We start from the raw sequence: 27,137 nt of genomic DNA, 5'->3' as shown, positions 1-27,137 counted from the left end.
GGCGCTGCGGGGACGCTGCTGCAGGACGAGAAGAATCCGTGTTCCGAGTGTTCAACGTTTCTGTTTTGCAGCGCATGAAACGGTTTTGTTTTGTTCTGTTCTTACACTGCTTCGTGCTGCCAGTATAGCGAGCCACCTTCTCGTCAAGCGATGGTCCTGCTGAGCTTGGCCTTCACGCTTCCCCCGGCAGCTGGCAGCGAGCGTGTGGTGGGGAGAGGAGGAACGGTGTTCCGAGGCTTACGTTTTTCCTCTAGTAGCTGAACGTGGTGGGTTTGCGCCATTCTTGAAAACTTTACTGACGCGGGGCGAGGGTCATTTCCCTTCCCTGTTTGTCGGAATTAAAATAAATGAAAAGTGGCGATTGTTTCAGTTAATATGTAAGAACTTTTTCCAAAAAATAGAAACATCTGTTGCGATAGCCTGGTTAAAAAGCAGAAGATTATATTTGTAGAGGATTTTTTCTAATGAGATAATATTTGTTAGCTATATTCATCAAGCTTACACGTTGTGCCTGAGAGGTTCCCTGACTTTGGCGTTTGTACTGCTAACAGCCAGGAGTTCTGCTGACTATATTGGCATGGTCTTTCTGTTTCATTGAAAAAATGGGATGCGGTGTTCAGGTTTCAGTGTGAATCCTTGGCATTTATTTTCCACCTGCCTAAAACTGGGAGCATTATCAGCCAGCATGGTACGATACACATAACAGGTGATGTAAATGGAGAAAGGCACTGATACAACCAGGCCACAAAGCATAAACTGATACAGCCTTGCTGTGCTTCCAACTCTGCAGTTAGCATAGTTGTTTGGGGTTTTTTTCTTTTTTTCAAGCATCTGCGGTGTCTTTTAATGCAGGTAAGACCCCTGTATGTGTTTGGAGATATTCTCCATAGCTTGCGTTATTTTGTCTGCCGCTTTACCTAATCCAGGGTATTTGTATTTTTTCTTTCTTCTTTCAAGGTTCAGATAACTTTTCCTGAAAATGCCAATTGATGGCACCATAGTGCCTGGTTGTTGAGCAGGCACTTTCCCAGACCAGTCAGGCACAAAGATGCCGCTTTATTAAGAGGTATTTTTTACTTCTTTCAGATGTGAAACATGTAGTGAAGAGGAAGCTAAGTACAGATGTCCACGATGTATGAAATATTCATGCAGGTATCTATTATCTGAATTAAATTGTTTTGGTTTTTTTCCCCTACTCGTGCTGTACATGGCATATTAATGTTTTTCTTTTTGTCATTTCAGTCTGTTGTGTGTAAAGAAGCATAAGCTTGCGCTGAGCTGTAATGGAGTCAGGGATAAAACAGCGTTTGTCTCTGTAAATGAATTCACCGACTTAAACCTTTTGAGCGGTAAGAACATTCCTTGTGCTTTTAAAATTCATTGGCTTCACTAGGTTAGCACTACATTTTTCCTTGTTCTTTTTTTACCTTCAGATTATCGTTTCCTGGAAGATGTAGGAAGGACAGCTGATGCTGCTGCTCGGCATCCTACTGTGCATAGTCCAGCAGCAAAAAAACTTGTAAGTTTTAAATTAGCAACTTGGTCTGTTGGAGATAGGGTTGACTACCTTTGAATTCCCACTGAGGCAGTCCCAATCCAAATTTCAGAGTTGATACCTCTCTTATGAAGGTGTGAATCACCCTGAATTTTAGAGCCAGAAATCAAAAAAAGTCTCTAGGTTTGTGTAACAATAGTATTGATGGCTATGTCCAATTGTTTAGAAGAATAAATTGCTAACAGTGTACGTTCTTAAAATTGATGCATGACGACTCTTGCTGTTTGGTGATAGATGTGTGTTAAGAAAGCCTGAACGCTTCCTTTCACCTCCACAACTTTTCTGAATTTTTAAGTACAAAATTCCCAGGTAAACAATGAATTTATTGATTGCCTAAAAATTATAACATGCTTCCCCATATACCAAATGAAAGCAACTAGAGTTCTGCAAAGAATAAGCAACAATGAAGTAAAAGCCAGCCTTATAAGGGTGAGAGAGGACTTTTGTTGAAACGCCTTCAATTCCAGTAAAGCATTAGTGAGATCACAGAAATGTATGGCATTTCCTGCAAGTCCTATGACGATAAACTGTGAAGACCAAGATGAAAAAGGGGAGGGGAAAAAAAAAAAAAAGAAAAACAAAATCCGCTCCAAAATAGTTTGACTCATTGATATGTCACAGAAAGGCACCAGGGCCATGTTGTATTCCAGTCTTGTGAAGATATCTTTAAATATAGCACTAAACTCAGTTGGAAAGAACTCATGTTGATGACAAAGTAAATCCCGGAGAGTCCAGCTTTCTTTCAGGCAGAAGTCATACTCTGTGTGTGTACTTATCACCATGATGTCTTGAAAACATGCGCTGAAGATGGTGAGATGCTACTTAGGTAGCAGGTCTTAGGGTGTGGTACTAGGCGTGACACGGGATGACATCCTTAGTGCTACCTCCAAATCGGAATTTGTCAGAGTGGCTGAGATGGTGCTTGTGCATCCCTTCTGCTAGCTGAGTGGTAGCCCAAAAAACAGTTCTGTGGGTGGTATTACACCCTCAACGGCTGGCTGTGGCTTTTACGGTATGTTAAACGACTTGTACTGTAAAGAGGTCATTGGCATGTTATTTTTTAACCATGGAAAAACTTCACCTGAAAATGTTTCAGATAGATAGTTTCTAGGCTTCCTTTATTAATTTTTTCATACATGATGGGTTTTTTTAAAAGTCAAAGAAAGTACTTCATTAAATGTGGCCTATTCTACAATTTTCCTATAATTCCTGTCAGCATTACTCTTTTATTGTTTAACTTTCAGGTTTTGAATATATTATTCAATTTTTTTTTTAAAAAAATCGTTTTTATTTTTTACTAGTTATATTGCTTGAGAAACAAAGCTCGAAGGTGTAATATTGACCTGAGAACGCTGCCCGTTGGATTTACAAAAAGAAGAGAAAATTCAACCACCTTCAATTTCATGTGAGTCTTTAGTTGATTAGTCAGCAATACTTTGTTTTCACTGAATGCATAATGATGAGAATCTGAATTCATACCAACATGCTTGCTTTTAAAATCTGTTAGATGCACGATTTTTTTTACAAAAGCTATCTAGATTTAATATTTCTTGCTGCAGCTTTTCATTTTTTAGGCTCTTTGAGCTCAGTTTAGCAGCTCATGCAATTCATGCGTTGTTTTGAAAAATACCAACATTAAGTAACAGGAGGAGGAATCAGTGCTGTTGCGGTTTTCCATCTTTTAATTAACATTGAGTTTTGTTGCTGGAAAAAGAAAACACTTCTTTAAAGGTTTATGACAGAGGATTGATGTAGAATGATTGCAAAAATCCCTCTCTCTGAAAAGGCTGACTTTAAGTCTGAAGAGGTGCTTCCAATACAGTTATCTCTGTTGCGTGCCGTGTTAGGAGTTGCTATGCTGGAGGATGTGGATGCTTGATACAGCACAGCTTAGAGAGACAAGTGCAGGCAGACAGATGAATTCAGGAAAAAAGCTAAGAAGACTTCAAGTGTTCTTCCCTTTATCCACTCTGTGGGTTTTATCTGATATCCAGAGTTTGTATTTTAAAGTATTTTCACAGTAAAAAAAAAAAAAAAATTACAAACTATTTCATTATGGCAGGAAACAGACCTAGAGTTCAGCTTGATGACCTACTGGGAGCAAATATAAATGCCTTCTGAGCTTCTCACAGTAATCAGCTGTGCCAGCTATCCTCCACTTGTTTTCTTCATGGTCGCAGTTTTGGTGGCAAGTTCTGCTTTCAGGATGCGTTTTTCTCTCTCTTCTCTCAGATGTACAAGCCATGGTGTAAAGTGCAGTGTCTGGCAGGGCAAGGTGCCGATGGCTGAGGACTGACTAGCCACCAGGTGTCTCTCTCTGACAAAGTAATAACCAACCTGTAAAACAGCTCAACAACCTTGCCTGTATCGTTTCTTTTGTTCTGGGGCAAAAGCACAGGTTTTTGGTTTTGCAGATATCTTAATTTTTAGCAGAACATAAGGCATAAAACAGGTGTAGAAGTGTAACCTTTTAAAGTTACATATTTTACCAGTTCTGCTAGAGAAAACCCAGGGTGGATCAATGGAAAGAAAGGCAATCTGGGGCATTTTCTCCTTCCTCTACCCCTAATTTATACATTGCTGAGGCTCTCCCCTCAGAACAGACCAGGGGATAGCCCCAAACCTTGCACATGTTAGTCATGCAAGCAGAGGCTGTCTGCCTCTGCACTGACTTTCTTTTCCTTGGCTATATGCTCTACCTTTTACAGACACCTTCTGCTAGTCTCATGCTGTTGAAATATCTCAGACTTAGAGCTGAGTTTAACTTTCCTGGGGAACTTCCTCAATGTTGTGGATAAAACAACATGAACACCCTTAGGAGTACTACAAGGTGAGGAGTAGTCTTTAAGAGCCAGAGCAAGTGCAGAAAGCCCAGGGATGCCGGGATCAGTAGCTAAGAGAAGGGCAGAAGAACATAAAAGGCACAGATACAGGGAGATTGGGAAGATTGGGAAGATCCTGGGCATGGTACAATGCTGTGCTGACAGAAATTTGCCCTCATGTACCATGTTTTTCAGTTCTTTTTCTCTAGAAAGCCTTTTTGGGTACATACTGAAGTGTAGCTTGTGTTGAGAATGAATTTACCTTTGAGCAGATTACACTTTCATGCGTGTCGTGCTTTATGTTGTTTAACAGAAGCAGATTTAAAAACTAAGAGGATGGTGCAAGGAAGGTGACTTATTGGCAAATAAGCACGGAGGTATTTCATAGGCCGCCTGGGAGAATGCCTTACTGGGTTTTTTTTGTCAATCGTAAAGTCCTGGGGTATTTTTTGTTGTTGTTTTGGGATGCTAGCCTTTCTGGGACTTTCACATCCCATCAGAAGGAACATAACGTTCCCTCTTCATAAGAGGATAGGAAATAACCATCTCTTTCCTGTAAATGCTGTCCAAGGGCATGGAATATGCTCAGTGAGTACTGCACAAAGGACACGTTTCCATTCTTTTGCTGCTACTGTTATTCACGCAGCAATGGGCTGTTTGAATTCAGTGATGCAGATTAAAAATTCACCTTTGTTTTTGTTTTTTCTTTTTTTAATTGACATGTTTTGCTTACTCTCCTTACATGTGTTCCTGAGGAATCAAACCTCAGGTTTGATCGAACCAGCGAGTATCAGCCATTTAACACCTATCCCATGTGATGTCATGACACCCATGACATTTTGTTGAATATTATGTTCAAATGGGGTAGAGCTGTGCAAATACTTGCTTTATATAAGCTTAACACCTGACAGGGGCCTGGGTCTGGTGTGTCCACTCTTCTGTAGATCTGAACCCCTTCTCACGCTGCTTGTCAGACGAGATTTGCAGAGGCGTTGCTGCAGAGGATGGATGTTCGAAGCTGCTCTACATATGCGCATGGAAGGCTGCAAACAGTCTTGTCTGATGTCCTCTTCACGCTCTCTGTGTGAGCCAAGCTGTTAGGCCGTACAAGGCAGGAATCAGAGTAATCCAAAACTAGGAAGTACAAGATGTATTCTTGTATCATCCCCTGCCCGTGCCAGCTCTGGAGGACAGATCAGTGGTTGTTTGGATGTGTTAACCAGACTCTTCATTTCCTGGGTTCCATTAGTTTGTTTGCTAAATTCGGTGTTGTGAAAGCATACGTGCCAATGCTGGGCAACCCATGGACTAGACTAACTGGTAATATTATTAGATAATGGAGGGTTATTAGAAAGTAGAGTCTGAGTCTGGTTTGTGAACGCATGTGGTGTCTGACTTAGAGATGGTTTAGGACGCCTTATTCGCAAATTATTTTTAATATGCTGCGTTTCACCCTGCCTTTCCTGTGATGCCCTTATTTTCCAATAGAAGTGATAGCTCCCCTTCTGGACACGTGCTGCTGTGGAGTTGGGGTGGCCTGCGGGAATAGGCAGCCTTTGGGAAAGGGGTGGAGAATGTGACCAGGTTGGTACGAGGGCTGGGGCAGCAACTGGGGAGCTCCAGCCAGGAGGGCAAATGGGAAGAGGGGACGGAGCTTGCAACTCCATGGCTTTTGGTTCCCTGGTGGGAGTTAATGGCAGCCGTGAGAAGCTGAAATGGGTGAGTGCAGCTCTGCAGTCTGTGCTGCCCTGCTCCAGCCCTCCCTGCTGCTTACACTGTCAGAGCCATCTCCACCCAGCTTCCTCCTCGCTAAGTTCACAGCACCTCCCAGACAAAATACTTCTTACCTCTCCTCCCCACCAAGAGGGGCCAGAGGGCTACAAGTCTCCTTCCCTGGTGGAAGGCATGCCTGCAGCTTGGGAGTATTTGATCAGATGATATATGTGGGAGAAGAAGGAATCTTTTTCGTTATCTCTCTTCTTTGATTTAGTTCTGAGAACAAAATATAGTGTGGAAATTTGGGATTAGCATCAGTTAAGAGATCATTAGTGTTACAGAAGCTACTTTGAGGTACACCTGAAAGCCCTAAAATGTCAACTCTAATCCTTAGCTAGGTGGGGGTAATTAAAATTAATTGTTTGAAGTGTTGCTGATTTTGAGAATTTACCAAGGAGTTATTTGAGCTGGGTTTTGGGCTAATATTACACTGTTGGAGCTGTTAAACTTGAATTTAGTTCTTAGTACATAGTTTTGCTTGCTTTGTAGGACCCACCAAAGTAAGTTCCCAGGCAAAGGAATGCTACTGTGGAGTGATCAGAGAGCAGGATGTTCATGCATTTCAGTAAATCAGTAGCTTTTCAGAATATCCCCATGTGAAGATGAGTACTGAGTTCTGCAACTGAGATTTTTTTTCTTTTTTTTAGCAACTGAAATGTTTTATTCTCATAGTGAATCTGATGGTAATTTTGTTTATTTGCAGAAGTTAGAGGACAGTTTTATTCTTTAATGATTATTACAGTTTGGGTTACTCGGCCTTCACAGTGTCCCTTTAATTTACACAGGACTTTCAGTTCAAGCCCGGCATTTTTGATTATTGCAACACATATGGTTAGTAACATCTCCTGCTGTTGGGAGGCCCCTTGATAGAAGACCATATGTGTTGCAAAGGAAGCGTGCTTCAGTTTCTTCATTGATTATCTTGCTGTTTACTGTAACTAGGAAACATATGAACTTTCAGTAGAAATATTTCAGTTTTAATGTTTATGCATCAAATCCAGGAATTAGCTTGACCAAGTTTCAAGAAAACAAGACATCTTCTTTTGTGTTGTGTTGTTCAAAGTGCCACAAAGTCAATTTGGCGCTTGGAACACAGAGTTCGGGGGGGCAGGGGGGATGAAATCATCAGGCTTCTGAGTGTTCTCTTATTTTAATTTTTTTTTTTTTAATCCATAAAAGAATCTAGTCACTTACTTTGGCTGAATCTTCATTGCTTAAGAAAGTTGAGAAAGGCATTATTATCCAAAGGTGTAGATACTGAATGCCCAGTGTTTCAATTAAACTTCAGTGCATTAGGTGAGAGTACTGGGTATTGTCAAGTTAAAGGATAACTGGTCCTTCATTAAACTTCTTTATGTCCTTTTTATGTCTTTTATCAATTCAGAATAACATGGGAAATACTACAGTATTTGGGTTTGGATGTAGGATGTCCTGTATCCTATTTTTAAAACATTTTAAGAATATTAGTTGCTGAATAGAAACAAAATCATCAGTGAATCGCTGTCTTTGACAGGCTGGAAGTGAAGTACTTCTGTAGAGCCAGAACTGCAATTGGTATTTTAAGATGTGATGAATTTGGATTTTTTTGTGGATATATATTTTATTTTACATATATATATATACACACACACATTTAAAAAGGTTTTATATACATAAAACCTTCTACTGCAATCTAGGCAAAATTGACTGTTCAGAGGAAACCTAGGTAAGAAAGTTAAGCTTTATGAGATATTTCATAAATGTTTTAAGAAATATGTAAATATTGGACCCTTCTAAAAATCTGCCAAGGCACTTAACTGGTATGTCCAAGTCCCAGAATCCTTTGTAGATCTGTCCTTTAATTCCCCACAGCTGTACTGCCTACACCCCCAGTACTTGGAGCATCTTCGTAGGTACTGCACCATAAAAGATGGTCAGAATTTTTGCAGTTGTCCTGAGAGCGAGCTGAAGGTAACAGCCACTTTGTATATACTGCTGCTGTCTTTGTAACATCAGAAATAAAAATCTTTCAGTTGTTGCTGTGAAAAATGTAAAAATTTACGTGTAGTTCTGTGAAAACTACAGTTGATTATAGAAAATATTTTTTTTTAAGTTTTAGGAGAAATGAAAGGGAGACAGTTACTTTTCTTTAGAAGAACAGCGATTGCAAAACAGCCTGTGCACTTCTGAACATAACTTGCAGCTACATCTCACACAGGGGAAGAGGTGCTTGGCTCCTCTTTTTCCCTCTGATCAGCTTCCATGCTTCTGAAGCAGCCAGAACAGGATATGAAGCCAAGCAATGCAGGGATGGGCTGTGATGCTGCTTTTACTGACATCAAGGATGTGCTTGTGCCTCATCCAGATCTCTGCCATTTAGTAGTTTTATAGTCAGTGCCTTGGTATTCAAGAAAACCGTGGAGTGGCGTTCCATGGCAGCTGAGCAGCATGGAAGACTTCATGCAGTGAGCTCTTACTCAACCGCAGATGACTTACTCAATTAAGCATTTTCATTTAGAAAATGAACATAGTACATGTCAGTTGTATTTGAAGGAAATACTACCCCAGTGAGCCATAATGGAAAATGAAGTCAGTGAGATCTGGAGCCAGGATATCTAATTTTAATCAGAACTTGTTGTGAAGCAGCTTTGATAGCATCTACAGTTGACATCAAGTTCTCTAACTGGGCAGGCATCAGTGATGGTGAGGGATGCTTCACTTTACTAACAGGCACCCAGCAGGTTGTTTTTCAAGACTTCATTGTACAGCGAAGAGAATGAGGCTATTTCAATTCTAAGCTTCTTTTTTCCTTGCCTCCTTCTACACAGTTCTTTATCTTACCTCTTTCCGCTTGCCATTTACTGTCAGGCAAGAGTACTTTGAAGAGAGATTAAGTAACTGTAGTTTCGGTATTAGCATGCTGAAAAAAAATCAACATTTCTGATTTTCCAAAGTGAAACTTTTTGACAAGCAATGATCTTTTTAACTTCGATGTTCAGGCTCCCTGATTCATAGCTCTTTCTGTGCACTATTCCGCAGACTAGATTGTGCCTGGAAGGGGGAGGGAGGGCGAAAGTCTGAAAAGATCCCTCTTAAGCTGATTATACAGCTGCAGTGATGAGCTGAGTCTGCCTCAGTGAGCCCACAGGGAACTGGTCTTGCATGTGAAATCAGAATGTGCTGTGTTACAACCATTTCTGCAGACACATAGAGTATTTCTAACAACAGGTAGCAGATAGCTAGAAGTACTTCGGGAACATTTCTTTTTCAAGTGCCTGTGTTGGAGACAGCCCTCTAGGCCACATACTGGTTTCTGTGAGCTGTGTCCTGATTTGTCTGTTTCCACTTCGGAGGGGAAGATCTGCAGTACTCCGATTGCTTTGGCTGTCCTGATTTAAAAATTTGTAGAAAGAAAATCCATATCACAGGAAAGGTTGGTCACTTAGAGTAGATAAACATGGCCTGCTTGGAAAAATTTGTGGAAGATGATGAGTTAAATGAAAAAATGCTAGAAAGCCTCATTTTAGTTGATAATGTATATCAAAAACCTCATCTGAACAGTCCGTGTAAGTATTTTAATAAATGTGCCCCTCATTAATGTTTCCTGCAGCTAATGATGGTGACCCTGTTTCTATGTCTAAAGATTACCAGCTTTTACTAAAGTCTCCTTGAGAAGGTGGTTTGAATTAATACCATGCCATGTTAAATGCCAGATGTTAACATATGTCTGAGAGAGGAATCACAGGCTTGTTAATCGCAAATCAATTGAACTGGTTCCATAACCCTGTTGATATTCCAGTTTGTTCTATGCATACAGTAGTGTTGATGCTTCCTTCAGCTGTCAAGATGAAGAATTGCAAAACCTTGTTTCACTCATCTTGCAAAAAACTTCCAATATTCCACTCACCGATTTTATTTCAAAACCTTTTTCAGTTTGGTAATCTAAGACGGTATCATACCAATATGCAAAATAGCATAAAATTCATGAGGCAAGATACTATTTCAGCTTCTGGTTATATATGCTGTGTAATTAATAATGTTTTCTGTGTTATCCTCCAGCTTTGGTCGTACAGTCTTCTTACCTCTTTCAGACCTGTTGTGCTCTAACTTCACCTTGTCATTTAAGGAAGGCTTTCTCATTCTTGGCTTTAACAAACATGACCAGATAGAGGGGAAGAATCCCAAGGCATGCTGCACAACTCTGCTGAGTCACGTGCTGCTTTGGGGACCTTGGCCTTCATTAGTTCTTTTTATTCTAATTAGTAGCTCCTTGGAGCTAGGATTCTTGCTTGCTGTCTCTTTGGTAAACACTCTTCTGATTTTACTTATGCTACAGGAAGTGTAGTTCATCTGTAAAGCTCAGTTTTCTCTTAGGAATAACTAGGTAAGGGAATGATTATCTGTTTGATAAGAGCACTTTTTTAATAAAGTGCTTGCATTTAAAAATTGATATCATAGTTAATTGAACTTAGCAGCTAACTTGTTCAGTGTTTTGCTACTGGATGCACGTACACTTGTCTCTGCAGCCAGCTAGAACCTGCTGGGTAATGTTTCATCTGCCTGATAGGCAAGTTAAACAACATGTTGGAACAACACCATGTTTACTTTTAATTGTAGTACCAGAATCTTTGCATAACTGATGGTGTTTATCCTGGATATAATGATACGTAGGTCTTAAGTAGTTAAAAAAAAAGGGGGGCTGGGGGGGGAGTACCATTAGATGTTCCTGTGCTTCACATAGATGTCTGGCCTCCAATTTCTGAATGGTAGTAGTTCCCTCCTTCCTTTTCCAAATCTTTGCTGTTTCTTATGAGTGTAAAATTCTGAACCAGAGCAAGGGGCCATGCACCTACCTTTTAGACTGTGCTTTTTCTTAGGAGATTTCTTTTAGAAAAATATTTATTGTTACACTCACCATACCAAATGGGAGAATTTGGAGCAATGACGGGGAAAATGCTTTGTCTTAAGTCAATATTGACTTCAGCAGCGTTTCTGAAGATGAGTAAAAAGGCAAAAAGAGATTTCCTAATCTAGCAAAGTATCCTCTAGGTAATACTGCCTTTCTTAAGATGATACTGCACTGGAACCATGCTTCAGTAGCTTCTATTCTCAGGTATTAATTATGCTAGCTGGAAGGGGAAGTTAGGTCTTAAAACTAACAAACTGGAGAAGGGAACATGACATCAATTTTTGTCTCTACCAAAAGCTTCCTGGTCTTTCTGTGAGACATTTATTCTTTCTAACTTCTGTTACCCATGTTATGTCAAAATGCAGCTTCCCTCCCCGCCCATGACATATTTTCTATTTAGGCAATCACTGCTGTGAAAAGTCGAGCCACCTATTTTATGTAGAACCTGGCGTCAGCTGGGACTTCTGGCTATTACTGTTGCACAGGTTTGGCAATCTGTCCTGGGTGATAAGCCAAAAAGCATTTTCCTTCTCTGAAATTAAAGGGCAGCTATACACATAGAAAGTCAGCTGGAAGATAATCCCTTTTAAAATGTGAAATGCTGTTGATATCTTGGTGATATCTTACCTGTCTTTGTAGGGAACAGATTTTTATCCCATGAGGACTTGAAATTCAGCAGGATCTGGGAGCAGTGCATCTTTCAAAGTGCCTCTCAGCTTCCCTACATGCCCCTTTTACTCTCTGAAAACGCCATTCAAAATCTTGACTATGTGTTTTCTTCTGCGCCCATGTTGTAGGCTACCGAGCTTTATCATAGAAAAAACAAGTAGTAGTTACCAGCTAACATTAAGAATATGCATTTCTTTTTCTTTTCAGGGAGAAAAAGTTCTACTGGCATTTGAAGCTCGTATTTCCTCACTGTCATGCTGAATACACTTTAAAAGGGTACAGACCTTGAAAAACAGGTTTTTATAAAGTTTAACTTAGTCTGTTGAAATTGAACTGCAAAATACTTTGATCAGTTTTCATCTATTTCTATTATACAAGGTAAATTCGAATATTATTTTTAGTCTTAATTAAAAGGGCATTTAAATTGAAAAAAATGCTTAAAGTTGTGTAGTCCTTCCCTCTTTGAAAGCTAGCGGGCTTTTCAAATCAGGCAAAATGTTTGATCGCTCGTCCTCCTCTCTATGTAAACAGAGCAGCTTGTATATTCATGACAGCGATATCCTGTACACCTAACACATTCTGTTCTCATGGAGCAGACATTCAGCAAGATTTGCCATCCCTCCTCGCCTGCACACTGGAGCTGACCTTCATATAGGATGAAATGATTGCATTGTTTGCTTTGTAGGAAATCCCACAGGCACATTTTGCAAAGGGCAAAAAATAAGCTTTTGTTGACAAATCTTTCTCCTTTTTTCCTAGCCTGAAGGGGGATGAGAAGCATGCCCTTTTCTACTTCTAGGGCTGTAGGAAACAGCATGTTTCTCCTGCAGGGTTAGAAACTAGAGATATGCATCTGTTTACTCCTTGTAGATGCCAGTGAAGTCCCAGTGTTGAAATTGAGATAAAGCTGTCAATTATTTATGCTGTATTGATACACATTTATGATGGTCCCATAAAGTACCCAGTTGTGCCGCTGTAGCATGCAAATATACAGCTTCCTCCAAATGCCTCAGATAATAGATTTTTGTGTACATGATGAACCATGTCTTATGTATTTGATTTTTATCTTTGGTGAAAGGGTGCCTGACGATAAAACACTCGCTGATATCCTTAAGCCATATATTGATCCAGTGGAGTCAGATCCTGTAGTTTGTCAAAGGTGTGTATTGAATAACTTTTCTGCCTAGTTCATCTAATGCACTAAAAAAAGAAGGGGACAGTTCTGAATAAATGGCTTAAACTAGCTGCACTTTCAGCATGCAGAGCTGAGTTCCCAGTCAGCAGTACATCTTTAATTTCTGTGATGAAAACCATCCTAACATTCACCAACCAACTAACCCTGGAGTATAGCCACCAAATGTAAACCAGGAGAAGATTAAGAAATTGACTTGTGGCATAAAGATCAAATAAACCAACTGTAATTCTAAAAAATGTAACCATAATTAACCTCACTGAGGGTGACAGTGAACCTTTCCTTTGGAGTAATTAGAAAAACATACTAGTAATCATAGCCCTCATTTATAGGAAATACTTAGGATGTGTCAAATTTTTGTCTTTATGAAGAAATACATACTTTTGGCTGTTGACATGCAAAAGATATCCATGTCTTACGGATGATAGCAAGAAAAGTCATTGTACATCATTGTTTCTTCATCTCTGTTGCATATTCTTTTTTTTTTCAGATTAAAAATATATACGGGGTCTCCTCGGTCAGATGTACAAATTTTAATGAAAATAGAAAACAGGAAACAAAATTCTGTCAGGTAAGGTGTTTCTTCAGTTTGTGTGGTTATTAATTAAAAATAGCAAAAAGAAATAATACGTTTCTTAGTCTTTAATACTACAGATGGAGATTGCATGATCTCATGGATTAAACTTCAGTGAGTAATTACCAGCCACCTTAAAAATTACTCAGCAAAAGTGTCTTTTAATATGTCAACATACTAAAATGTCAAAAATGTCTTTGTCTTTTAATATGTCAACACTGAATTTTCTGTGCAATTACTGAGTAGTAAATTCAGCTGACACATACTTGGACAATTTCAGAAGCTAGGGCACTCACAGCTACATTGGTGGAATAGTGAGTGTACCTGAACTGCTTCAGCAGCAGTCCATGCAAATGTAACAATGTCTGCAGCAAAGATAGGTTTGTGTTAAAATGCTAAATTACTGTATTGACCATCAGGAATGTAGACATCCATTCCCTTCTGCAAGTTCCTTTGTGGATATGTTAACCTCCTCAAGAAAACTGAAGTGATAGATGAGGAGAGCTGTCTTTTTAAATCACTGCAGCAAAAATTATGTGCTTATCAGCATCCAGTCACTGCATTTGAAATAACACATTTTTCTCAAAGTTACTAGCTCATCGCTCTTCATGTTACCATATTTCTGGGTGTGGGCTTTTAAGTCTCCAGAATTCAGACTTGTGCAGAATTGTTTTCTTTGTTTCCAGAACAGACAATAATCTTGAACTTCAAAATTAAACTTTAAAGAAATATTTTTTGTTGGTATAAATACCATTTTGAACACTCCACCCTGTTGTCATTGTTACTGAGAAGGATATGTACCAGCTTAATATCATAGCTTATTGTGGTTGACCAGTGATTCCTAGTTAGGGTTCTTAAAGTACATTCTTTTCTTCAAATGTAACAAATGTAAATAATATGCTTCCCTGAAGCATGGTATATTATTTCTAAGAGGGAAAAAAAGGTATACCAAAAAAATTTTAGTTGTAACTGAGCTTCCTGTTTGTGCTGTATTTTTTCCCCAGTAAGTACTATTCAAAAATGTGTAATGTACTTCGAAATTCAAGCCCCAAACTCTTCATGCTTTTGATTTTTTTTTTCCCCCTCTTTGCAATCATTATTTGAAATATGGTTATAACATTTGTCATCAGAGTTGTTAGCTAAAAACCTTTTGGTTTTAAGTGAAATGTCTGGACTGATTGCTATTTAATTCAAGAATAAACAAATTCTGGGTGTTTAGGGTGAAAATTTAGAAATGCTGGTATTGTGAGCTACCCTGGAAAGTTCATTGCAGAAGCACCTGGGCAGATGAAGCTTTACCAGTTCTCTGCCTGTCTTTCTACTGTATTTCCAGTGCCCCATGAAGGGCTGGCTATTCAGCACAGGCACTTTAGCCGTACAGGTTGTATGTGCTGTTGAAGCCACATAAAGAAGTCCTTCTAGAGCTCAGCTCCGGGAAATGAGATCGGAAACAATTTCCCATTTTTAAAATATTTTAAACAGACTCTTCTGCTCATCTGTTAATCGTGGTACTCAGGACAGGTTCCCAGAGCATGATCAACGTCTGTCCCTTTCTCAAGTAATTAACTCAAGTTAATGCAGCAAAAATTGAAAATGCATTCAGTATATTACTGCTGTACATCTTCTTGCAGTACCTGATTGGAAAGGCAGTATTCAAGCAATGATATTGAATATTAATTTGTATCTTAAAAATATAGTAATTTATACACAGGTGGGTTTTTCCCTGGTATTGTAGTGCTTGTTTTTTCATATTTCTTTTTTTTAGAAAGGAAGAAAAAATGGCTTTTGTAATAGCAGGTAAAGTTCACCTTTTAATCTTTTGAAGTAGGGTATGTACGTTGCATAGAAGGCTTGGGAAAGTAACCAGTTTAATATCAAAGTGGACCATCTCTTGTGCTCATCAATTTCTTTTGTTACTTAACCATTTTCCTCTTCTGAAATCTGTATAATGCTTCCTTAGCTCACAGATTTGTTGGAGAGAGAATTATTTTTCATGAAGCTTTTTAGAAGAATTTCAAGAGTTGTGCTACACATAAATATCCTTAAGTTTGAGCCTCATCTGTATTCCCAGAATCAGCTATGTTGGTTGATATTAAAGTCACAGTAATGAGTATTTATCCCACTTAGTGAATGTAAAGTTTAAAAAGAACTGTAGAAAGTTAAAATAGAAAAGTTCTTTGACTTGAGGAATGCAACTCCTCACTTGGAAATTATGTGAATCTTTTCACACAAGTTGGTGGAGCAGGCCCAGCTGCAGCAGTGCAGACAGGTCAAGGAAGCAGCATATTGAAAGAAGATTCCACTTCTGAAAGGAAAGAACAAAGTTTGTTTGAAATGATGGGACTGCTATGTCAGCAGGAAAGCATCTTCTGTCGACATAAGCTGTGTCTCTGCCAGCAGGCGCTCTCAGTGCGGTTATTCCAGCGTATTTGTTGTGACAAAGGCTCTATGAGGGAATTTAAATTTTTACTGTAGTTGCATTACAATTAAGTAAGAGAGAATTTATTTTGATTTCTTCTCCTTTTGGCCCACCCCACCCCGAGTTAAATTAATTTGAGGTCGATGGCTCTCATTCTATAAATCAATACCTGGAATTGCAGTGGAAGTACTTGCAATTGTAATGGGACCAGCTCGCTGCTTAGTGGTGTTCAGTGTGGAACAAAAGGTGAGCGCAGACAGAGCTCTCTCACGTTTCTTTATCTACGTTTCTTTAACAGTGGGGAGCTGTTAACGGCTGGTTTGTGCAGCCTCGAGTGCCACCGTCAGCTCAGAGTAATTTCTCATCCTGTGCCACCTCATTCTGCGTGATTTTAGGCTGTATGGCAAAATCGTCTTCTGTCACTCTGGGCAGACTGGAGGAGTAGGATTGATGTAGTCTACTAATACATGCAAGTCTACATGAATGTTGTGTTATCCAAAACTTCCCCTGTGCCCACCAGAAAAATTCCTTTTCCACAAGCACTAGATAATAGAAAGGCTGTAAATATACGTTGTTGAATCGGATGTTGTTTTTAGGCTTAGCGGAACCTTTTGAAAAAAATACTTTTCATAGTTACAAGTACGTATTATTGAGGAAGTGCAATGGTGTTTCAGAGAACATCTAAGCAGGATTATTATGGGTTATAAAATGTTAGTCTTCTAGTTTTAAGATAAGTATGTTACAGAAGGATTTTAGTATTTCCTGCAATTGTTTATGAAACAGGAGTTTGTGGTTTAGTCTTGGCTGGTTTCTGTGTTTCACAGCAAATGGCCCTTTTAGTTTGAAGGTCCTGTTGCAGAATGCTTTAAATTTTTGGGGTTTTCTTTTTTTCTTTCTCCAGGAATATAAATTAGCCATGTAGTACAGATTTCTGCTTGCTCACAGTTCTGCAGAACTTCAGAAAGCAACTGGATAAATCCACTGGTGTGCAGATATCATGGATAGCTGCAAAACAACATGGTGCTTACCCTTCCTAGCTTTCTTGCTAGGTGCCTTTTGTCATCCGTGGTGACAGTTCTTAGAGAACTTTGTGATAAGCTCTTATTTCTGTCTTGTAAGAACTGCTTTCAGTATGAATTGGTAGCACTCCACAATTCCTTGGAGTAACCTAAGCCATAATCTCTCCTCCCTACCTGTCACCTAACACTATAACACAGTAACCGGTACACCACTTGATAGTCTTCGCATTAGCTGCACTTACTTTATAAGGAATCTTATGAAGGAGGGTTTGAAAAAACGAGTGTTACACAACTCTCTTCTTCCTTTAAAACCTTGGTTTGGAAAAAATCTGCCTTTGAATGGGTTATAAGTTTTCCGTTTGGTGGTGCTTGCCTCTGTCACCTGTTATGCAATATTTAGTTGGTGGTTGGTGTCCATTCTCTCCTCGGCTGTAACTACTCCAAGAAAGGTTTAACTGCTGCCTCTTGGATGATTTTTACAGTCTACATTCTTTTATAAAGTAGTCTTTTCTTTCTTCAGGATAAATTAGTGTCCTGACTGTCTTCAGTCCTTTATTTGGGATGCCTTCAAAGTGACTTCATATGGTAAGAGTATTGCTTTTTCCACTAAGGAAACGAAAGATGCAACTGCCAAATTATACAATCTGGTTTGGGAAATACACCTTCTTATTTTCCTGAGGATTGCCTTATTAGGCTTTGTGTAACAAAAAAAAAACCCAAACAAAAACAAACAAACAAACAAAAAACAAAACCCAAACACCAAAAAAAAACCAAAATTAAACCAATGCCCAAAAAAAGAATTTCTAAATCCAGCAGACCCTTCATAGTTGTTTTAAGTAAGTTAATGGTCAGAAATAACTACAGATACTTAATGAAAAAGTTATTTGCTCATCCTTATCATGTAAGATGATCCTATTTATAGACGAGAAATAATGGCAACAGACTTGTTTTCCAGTAGATACTTTAATCTGAGACAATGAATTAAATAAATCTTAATGAGGTTAAAGCACACAAACGGAACATCTCTTTTACTGGGTTCAGTAATATCTTGCATGAATCTAGTTTAGATAGTTGTCTGTCTTTAATCACGTGCATTTAGTTTAATGGAATTTAAAAATAATGCCTTCTTAAACATCAATGTTAGGTCTTTTATATAGTATTTTTCTTTTTTGCCTGTTAATATATTCAGAATGGCATGTGAATATTGTTTCAGAATAAGTTGTTGTAGAAGACTTTTGGGGATTTGAAGATATCAGTAGGCACTGACAGAATATTTAGGCACTTGGAAAATATAGTCTGGTTGGCCTTAAAAGCTTTGTGAAACCCAGTGCTTTCAACGGACCATATCCTTCAAGGAGCTGGAGTACAGCGCAATACCAGACTGTATCCTGTAGCTTTCCTGTTGTAGAACTGCCGCACCATACAGGGATGCATATAGAATCAGTTGTAGCATTGGTTTTTATATCAGTAGTACGGGTGCAGCTCGTGCTTCAATTACTCAGAAAGCCAAAAATATCAAAAGCATTTTTGTACCAGCTCCAACATCAAGGGGCTCCTTACTCTCTGGGGTGACATTGGCTGGTGCACATGAGAATACTGGCATGTTTGCCACTTAATTCTTGTGGGCCACAGGGAAGAAAATCTGCTAAACAAGTATCAGAGGTTCTTTTCTACTAAATGCCCTTGCTTTATGGTGGTGAACACTTATTTTGCTTTAACAGATCAAATGCAGTTGCTTCCCAGAAGGCTGGATGATGTTAGTAATTTTGGAGCACTTCCCTGTCTCAAGATCAGCTGGCAGAAATGAGAGTTATTTCCTTGGATGACTGAGTTCTGTGCTCAAAGAGAATTTTCTTTTGTAGTCTATTGTTTTTAAATAACTAAGGGTTAGAACACATTAGTAGGTCGCAGTAGTCACAGTAATAGATTGAGGAAGATGAAGTAAGTTTTTTGCTTTAGCGTGTGCAAATATGCCAACTGACTTTCGGAAAATCCTCTTGGAATTCGAAGAATAATGTAAATATGATGGAACCAAATCTTTTTAAATGTTGTATTTATATTGGATTATTTATTTTCCTGTCATTAAAAATGTCTTATTAGATATCTGTTTTGTCAGTGATTTTAAGATTATCAAAAACTGATATATTTAAATATGTTGCAGATAGCCTCAAATATTGATAAGGTTAATTTTTTCCTTAATCTTTCATACCATCTTCCTAGGGCACTTCATTCTGCATTATAATTTGTGAATAACTTCATGTAAAACCAACAGAACTTACAGTCTTTGCTTTCTGCTTTTTATACATAACTCAGTTGCTTTAAAAAAATCACTGCTATTAGTGTGGTGCATGGATCAGTTCCTTTTATCATCACATTACGACCTCATTTAAAAATACTACTTCATCTAGCAAAACAAATATACTGTAATTGGCACATTTCAAACATTATTTCTTCCTCTGCATTTTCTGCAAATGTTGAAAAGTGTGGGGTGGCTTATTTAAGATTCTCTAGCCTTACTTAGGAAGCAATTTCTCTTCACATTTGTGTAGTATGTGGTATACATGAGACAGGAATTAAGGATACAAATCCCCGGCTGAACTACTGGCCTTGGCATGAGTTGGAACAGACCCCAAGCTGGCTTTAACCTATGCCAGCAGAAGATTGACAGTAGAATTCATTACTCCTCTCTAGCTCGCAGCAGCTGGCACAAAAGCAGCTCTGCCAGCTTTACAAAAGCAGGGAGCTAGCTTACAATAGTCATTCTTCACTGCACAACTGTAGTCAGGCTCTGGCGACTTTGTACTGTTCAAGGGGAAATGGAATTTGGTCTGTAGCGTGTTTCTTAAACACAGTGCTCCTGTGTATTAATACTTGCCGCTGTTTTTTTCCCAGAGTGTTGGGTTTTGTTTTGAAGGGTTTTTTTTATTAAAACTTCACCTTTTCTTACTGAATACTTTGTTACGTTTTCTTGTAGGTCATTTCAGGCTTTCCAGTTTTGCTACTGCAGCCATTTCATGTCATTTTTCACTTGCTCCTTCTTTAGCTGAAAATCAGTCTCTCTGCTGACAAAAGGGATGCAGAGCAACAGATGCCAGGATACACAGCTTTTACTGTAAAAAATAGTCACTTTTCCTTCCTATCTACTTACGTTTTTCATTGAAATCCTGTATTACACAACATAGATGGAAATCAGAAAACTAGTCATTGCTGAATATAAGTATGTATGGTCTGAATCTGTAGCTAAATGTTTATGATGTCTGACTACAATTACTTGACCTTTGAGAAGATTTTTGGGGTGATTCCAAAAAAACCCAGAATTGGTCCATTTTACTATCTTGAGCAATCATTAATTTATTTTTTTCTTGAAAGGGATTCCTTTATGAACCAGTAGGCGCCTGTTTTTTAAAGGAACAATCCAGCATTTTGTAACCCATGCTGAACTATTTTGGATGAACTGTTTTATAATTAATTGTATTGCATTAGGGTTTCTGGAGTGTCCCAGCTAGAGAGTCACTGACTGAGACATCTATTGCACAAAGATTTATTTGAAATTATAGCCTCCGCTCCAAAATTCTGCAGTCGACATTGGAGCAAGTTAGATCCAGACCACTCATGAAGGAGGAATATGTGAGTAAGTAAAGAGGTGGAGGATGAGATAGCAATAAAAGTGTTAGTGTTGGCTTCAGCCAGTGGTTTGTCCTGTCTGGTCATCTAGTGGTGGTCTGTAAGCACCACAGGCAGACCTGAAGACCTTCAGACCTTTCATGCTTGCAAAGCAGGTAGGCAGACCCCAAATTCTCAAACATAAAGAAGACTGTACAGAGTAGCCTCTTTTCTGCATCATAACGGGGCTTGAAGCATGGGAGCAGCATAGCCAGCGTATGCACAGGCAGATTTTCTCTCCGCTCTCTGAGCAAGCGTGCATGTAGGAAGGGCTGTTTCAAGAACAAATCTTGCAGCTTGCTTCAGCCCGCCATCTCTCCTAGGGAGCAGAGAGGAACTTGCCTGTATGTATGTACTATGTAACATATGCATAATATGGAAAATGCCTTCATGGAAATCCGTGTACAGTGTAGCATGCAATATAAGGCAGACTTGAAGGCAAGAGGACAGGCCATGAAGTCTAAGAAAAGACTACAGTTGGAAAACCCCTGTTGAATAATCTGTTGCCCCTTGGCTGGGGGAAGGAGCTGGTAGAAATGGGCTGTAGAGCAGAAATAACATTCAAACTATTTGTCCTGTTCCAGTCTAGCGTAAGTGTTGTGAGATGTGTCGAGGGGTTTAATTCAACAGTATCTGTCTGGGTTGCTGTTAAAATATTTTTCTGAAGGAAAAAGGATTTGCTGCTAGTTTCTTGGAAGAAAAAGGCACAATGAGAGGCTGACTTAAAGTTAGCCGAGCTTCTAAATTTTGGGGACCAGGCAGCATGGGGAGGCTGCAGTAAGAGGCTCCTGGGAGCAAAAATATAAACTCGTTCACTTTTGAGGGAAGTTGAAGTGATAGGCTGAACTTGGAAGCTGTCGTGCTGTGAAACATGGCAGCGTAGCCATCGGCGTTTTCACAAAGGCGGAGTAGAGGAGAACCTCCTCATGTTCCAGTCAGGAAGGAGAAAACTTGTTATTTCCTGCTGGTGCTGCCAAAGGGGAATCCCTCTGGTTTTTCTCTTTCTCAACGGAAATGAGCTAGGGCTGATTGCTTCGACCTCGCCAAGGAGGGAACTGACCTTCCTGCTTGTTTGCCAAGACAATAATTTGTTTTCTTTATTTCATAGCTTTTCCTTTTCATTGTAAAGCATTAGTAACCCCTTAATGGAAGGTTTATGGCACTGCGATTCCCATGCAAGTAAGTATAAATTTGTGGATATGTTTCCACCATTTAGTACAAACTGTTAGAAGTATTCAGGCTATCTCCATATGAGCTAAATTTGGAGGTTAGAATTTGCTATTTAGGGAGCCGAAATTACAGAAGTATCAATTCTTCCTGTTCTTGAAGTGGAGGTTCATTAGCTTAACCCAAGTGTAATAACAAAAGTATTGCCAATTATAAGAGTTTTTCACTGCATCCTTTGGTATTCCTTGGTACACCCCCCACCTCTAAAATGATTTACAGTAATGTTTCATGAGGCTGTGTAACAGAAGTACTGTATTTAAAGTAGACTTATGACATTGACTTTTTCTCCGTGATCATGCCCGTATTTTATTCATGGTACAAGTTACATATTTTGAGTTCCCTACATGTTTGGGGAACCACCCACAGCTTTCACTTGTACTAGAGATGCCACTAATATCTTTTCAGTTTTTGAAACTTCAGGCATTAGTCTTTGGTAGTCAACCCACTCTCTTTTTAATAACTTTTCCCTTGTGAAATTTCATATTCCTTTTAGGCCATCTGGCTATCGTTTTTAACTCACTAAGCTGTTTTCTTTCTTTATCTCGGTCATGTAGTAGCCTTACATGATTGTGGTATACCCTTTTTCGGTACATCTGCTCTATACTACATAAAGATTTCCAAACCTTGAGCTTTTGAGCAGTTTGTAAAGCTGCCTGGCTTCACAAAGTAAGTAAATTCCTGTGTGTGTAAAGGACTATTGCTGTGATGTACTTCAATTGTAGCATCTTTACTTGCTGCTGGATTTTGTTACTTCTTTTCATTATGTCTTATGAGATGGGGAAAGTATTTGCTTTCTTGAAATTCAGTATCACTTTACTTCTGTATTCTTTGAACCAAATTCTACTGAACCCTAGAAACTGACATTTGCTAGGTTCACCTTGTCCTTCTGTTTTGTCATACTTTCTCCCATAACTGAAAGATGCAGAATGGTTTGTACTTCAGTTAATCTTTACATCGTTATTGTGCATCCTGAATCCGTTTACCACGTTACTCTTAATGCTCAGTCCACTAAGTTGTTGCAGCAGATGCCTTATCTGCTTTATGGGTTTCGCCATCGATCGATACATTTTTCCATGATTGTCATCAAACAATCTTAACTGTGTTTTTGTGTAATTGCCTCATTCTCAAGAGGTTTAAAGAAGGACAGCCTTTGTGCTTCTAGGGTGACATGCTTGTAGTCTTATTTTGCTTATCTCTTCCTCCCATTAAGTGTTTGTGTATTTTCTAGGGTGAAAGTGAACAAACGATTAAATCTTTCTGGACATCTACTATTGTGCCAAATAATTTAGGTGACAATTGGCATTACTGCTGTCTTCACCTGGGTATTATTTTTTTTTCTTCCAGGATGTTTTAACTCCCTGAAATATGTTTGTAAGAAGAGGGGGTTTGTGGTTTGGTTGGTTGGTTGGTTGGTTGGTTTTTTTCCCCATTTTACACTTTAGTTTTCACCAGTTCTTAGGTTTCCCTAGTGGAGGGGCCTCTTATGGCACATAAAGAGGAGACTGTGGATTGTTACAGCAAGTAACAATTTATTTGGAAGTGCATTTATGTATTCTGTGTATAGTTAGGAGATGGTGATAATGTCTGAGATGCTTTCCTGGGATGCTGGCAGCTTTTCCTCCTGTGCTTTTTTAGCTGGTTCCTAGCAGGACTTGTGGGCCAAATGGTTGATAAGAGAATGTTTCTTAGCCTAATTTTCCTTTTTTCAGAAAAAGGACGTGTGTGATGGAAGAGTTACTTAAGATGGGGATCTGACTTGAAAAAGGATTGGCCAGGCTGTATTAGTATAGGTTGAGCTATGCAGGTATCGACAGTATGGAGGAGAGGTTAGTGAACATTTGTTGAGGCAAATTATGGAGGTCCTAGACTGGGAGAAGAACCATAGAGCAAGAGTGAAAGGAGGAGCCAGCAGGTTTTAAAAACTGTAGTATAATTTTTTTTAATTAAAATATTAACTTGAACTTGGTCCCATCCCCCTTCCTTAAAAGAGTGTTCAAGCAGAGTAGTCTTTCATATTGTTAAGCTGTTGATAAAAATTAATTACAAGGGAAATGTTATGGCAAGTCATTTCCTTTTTTTGTTTCTGAGGTCTCTGCTTTTTTGCTCGTTGAATTTTCTAATTCTTCTTCACACATACGGACTAACAAAATTCACTGTGTTCCAGATTTTTAGAATGTCAGAATTCTAGTGACAAAGCTAAACATAAAAATTGTGCATTATTTCAATACATGGCGTTTACTTTCTGCCATATAACTTTCCTTTCATACCTAATTCAAGAGTGTGTTTCACTACTTCCATGTTCACCAAATCATAACCACACGAAGAGGTTATTCACCACTTAGGAATGAAAGTCCATCTGTTAGTTATTATCTTTGCTGTGCTGCAGCACTTCAGAATGAGTGCTTGCGAGAGACTTTAAATGCTATACCCAGTCTTTGCTCTCTTCTAGGCAAATGCAGATACCTAGGAAATGCTACCCTCTTTTGTTTTGGGGGGAAAAAAATCTTCATTCTTCCCATACGTTAGCAGAAGTTTGATTGTGGATTTTTAGGACTAGGCCCAAAATAGACATCATGATTTATTGTATCTGAATTATGCCAAGTAAGTACCTCGATGTTTCCACTCGCTTCTAGGAAGAAAAAGCATCTTTGTTTAAAATATACAGAGGGTTTTAGTTGATCTCTCTCACAGGAAAATTATGAACATCATTATACAAATATGCATTTTAGCAATATTTACAATTATTTAGATGGTTAAAACTTGTTTGTTCTCTTTTCAGTGTCTGGAAGACTAAACTAAAGAAATAACATGGTTACAATTTATCTTTATTTCCAGATTGCAAATTTTTGTTTATTATTATTAAAATCAAAGTTCCTGTAGATGACATTCAGGAAAACCTGATCAGCAGGGAATTTCCTGCTGTCTGAATTCATGGAGACAAGTTACGCCACTGCGATGATAGCCACAGGCTCCGTTTGAGGGGGGCTTGTTGTGATGCAGTGACTTAATACAGCATTCCTGCCTGTGGGAGACAGATTAGGAGACTGAATTGTTGAATTCCTGGAAGGTGGTGGAATAACTATAGATAGTGAAACTATCCTTCGCAGAAACTCGTAGATGCTATCAGAAGTGCAGAGCCGCATTAATTTCAGTATTTCGTGAAAGGCAACAAAGCCATTTGTAGCGCGAAGGTAACAGATTATATGGGAACTGTTGTGGGATTGCTGAATCTTGTTAAATTTTCTCAGTTGTCACAATTTTTGTAGGCTTTTAAACTGCCTGCTGGCAGGCAAATTTTACTTAATTTTTGTCCTTTAAAAAGCAGTTATTGTTATTTCATTCCAGCCAAAATCAAAAGCTGTTGTCTGCCAAGATTGTCTCTTTGTGGTCCTTATAAATGGAGTAGTCTCATTAAGAAGAAGTCCAGGCCTGTTTCTTGCTTCGTGACATGAGCTTAAAGCCTTGCTTGGGGCAAGAAAATAATCAGGAAAGCGTATTATTAGATGGTGGGTGTTGGAGGCTGAGGGAATGTGTGGAAGGGAGAGAGAAAATATGTGGGAAGTAAATACCAGGGAGGAAAGAAGATTGAGAGAGAAGGGTGCAAAAAGTCCCACTGAATACAGAGATTGGGAAGCTGCAGCGCAGACAAATTGTATGAACGGGGCAGTGGGAGAAAAGAGAAAGCAGGAGGAGGGTTTAAAAGAAAGATGTGAAGATGGGGTGTTAAGGCAGTGGTTCTGTCAGGGTGGTCAGTTCGTTTGGAGCCAGGCTTAAATTCAGATCCGTACTGTCATGAAGGGCTGAAGGAGCTTGTGTAGGATGACAGCCTCAGTTAAGTTGGTTCCTGCAACTGGCCCTGGAGCATGGAAGAGTCCGAGTGAAAGGACAGACTTACGCTGGTTGTCATTCATTTTACTGGGTTGTCACTTGAAATGCACAGTGAAGGAAGGGCCTGAAGAAGGTTGCAGCTCGTTAGGGGTTCTTACTGAGCAGGCTACGCAGTCCTGGTGATACAAGACAAGTAGGTAAAAACGGTGATAATAGAATATCTGGTAGTATCTGATTACCAGGTTCTCCCTGCTCCATCTCCTACCTGTGGTGAGACCACTTCCCTGCAAATACATGGGAAGCCCTGCATCTCAGTGTTACCCTACATGCTCAGCTCTTCCTGGTGAATAATCAGTACAGAAAGTTACAAGACTTGTAAAAATGCCATTGCATTTCGTTTTTCTCCGGACAGGTCTAGCTTTCTCATAAGTAAAAATTGAAATTGTGTGTGTATATAGGCTTCTGGAAAAGCCTTGCAGGGCAGTCGTCTTTTGCCCATAGGTCTGTGTTGTTCACCCTCTGATGTATGACTTTCTTCTAGCTCTGGGATAAAACTGGGCAGGTTTTTATCATGGCAAAGTCTTCAGCGAGAACTTGAAAAATCAGTCTTGCTCAGGAGCCATCCTGTATTAGACTCGGGAATTGAGTGACAAGTATTAGTTTTCTTTTGAGATGTTTTAAGCATGCACAGTCAAGGAAGAGGTTGGCGGGTGGATTAACAGAAAACCTCAACTTGTACTTGTGTATAAAGTAGGGAATGTGGTAGACTGAGGTCTTTTGGATAGCATAGACAATAATAGCAAAGTTTAAAAAAGAGAAGCATTAAGCTCCTTCGTTACATTCTCCCTGAAGTTTACAGCCCACATTATGCACTAAAAATTTAGATGTTTTCTCTGTCACTGTCAACCAATAAAATTTACTTCAAAAACAAAAACGATAAAGCTCTGACTCGGTGATCTAACACTTCAGTAATTTACTATCATAAAATAGTTTTAAGTACAAATGTTTTATCTTATGCCAAGCTGGACGCTAAAGATGTTTTGTCTAAAACATGAGATAATGGAAAGTGTATTGTGGCATGTGAATTACTTTAGCCTCTTGGTGGTAAATGTTTGCTTAACCAGAAAAGAATGTGTTGAGGTCCTTGCCAAAGGAAAGGTATTGCCATACTTTGCATTTAGAGTACTGTAAATAAAGCAGTAAATATGTTTCTGTTCATGTGTGTTAATCCACAAGTTATGAATGCATTCATTCAATAAGAAATGTAATATACTGTTATCCCTTTTAAAGGGTTTCAGTAAGAAGAGGTCATAATTACTTTGGGTTGAGAGAAACATGAAACCAAATATTTTCATGATGATTGAAGTTGAGTATGAGAGAGAAATAGTTTTTGCTCAAACTAAGTTTCCCTTAAATCCCAAGAACTCAAATCCTGTTTTACCTTCGATATACTTCTTGCGTGCTGACTCCTCTGATGTACTGTCCTTAATCACACATTACTGTAA

The 27,137-nt window shown here is 39.0% G+C and overlaps 1 protein-coding gene across 1 annotated transcript in view; it reads left to right on the top strand.

The window, feature by feature from the left end:
- Nucleotides 1-27,137, top strand: part of ZNHIT6 (zinc finger HIT-type containing 6) — a 34,313-nt gene that overhangs the window by 623 nt on the left and 6,553 nt on the right. Inside the window, exons 2-8 of the mRNA XM_082313621.1 lie at nt 1,087-1,152; nt 1,243-1,349; nt 1,434-1,519; nt 2,857-2,960; nt 11,918-11,986; nt 12,789-12,869; nt 13,393-13,473. Coding sequence (XP_082169747.1) covers nt 1,087-1,152; nt 1,243-1,349; nt 1,434-1,519; nt 2,857-2,960; nt 11,918-11,986; nt 12,789-12,869; nt 13,393-13,473 — 594 coding nt within the window. The remainder of the gene's footprint in view (nt 1-1,086; nt 1,153-1,242; nt 1,350-1,433; nt 1,520-2,856; nt 2,961-11,917; nt 11,987-12,788; nt 12,870-13,392; nt 13,474-27,137) is intronic.

This window comes from Platalea leucorodia, assembly GCF_965183815.1.
Source record: "Platalea leucorodia genome assembly, chromosome: 5".
In the NCBI taxonomy this organism is placed as follows: Eukaryota; Metazoa; Chordata; class Aves; order Pelecaniformes; family Threskiornithidae; genus Platalea; species Platalea leucorodia.
The sequence above is the reverse complement of the archived record's forward strand: the minus strand, read 5'-3'. Positions and strand labels throughout refer to the sequence as shown.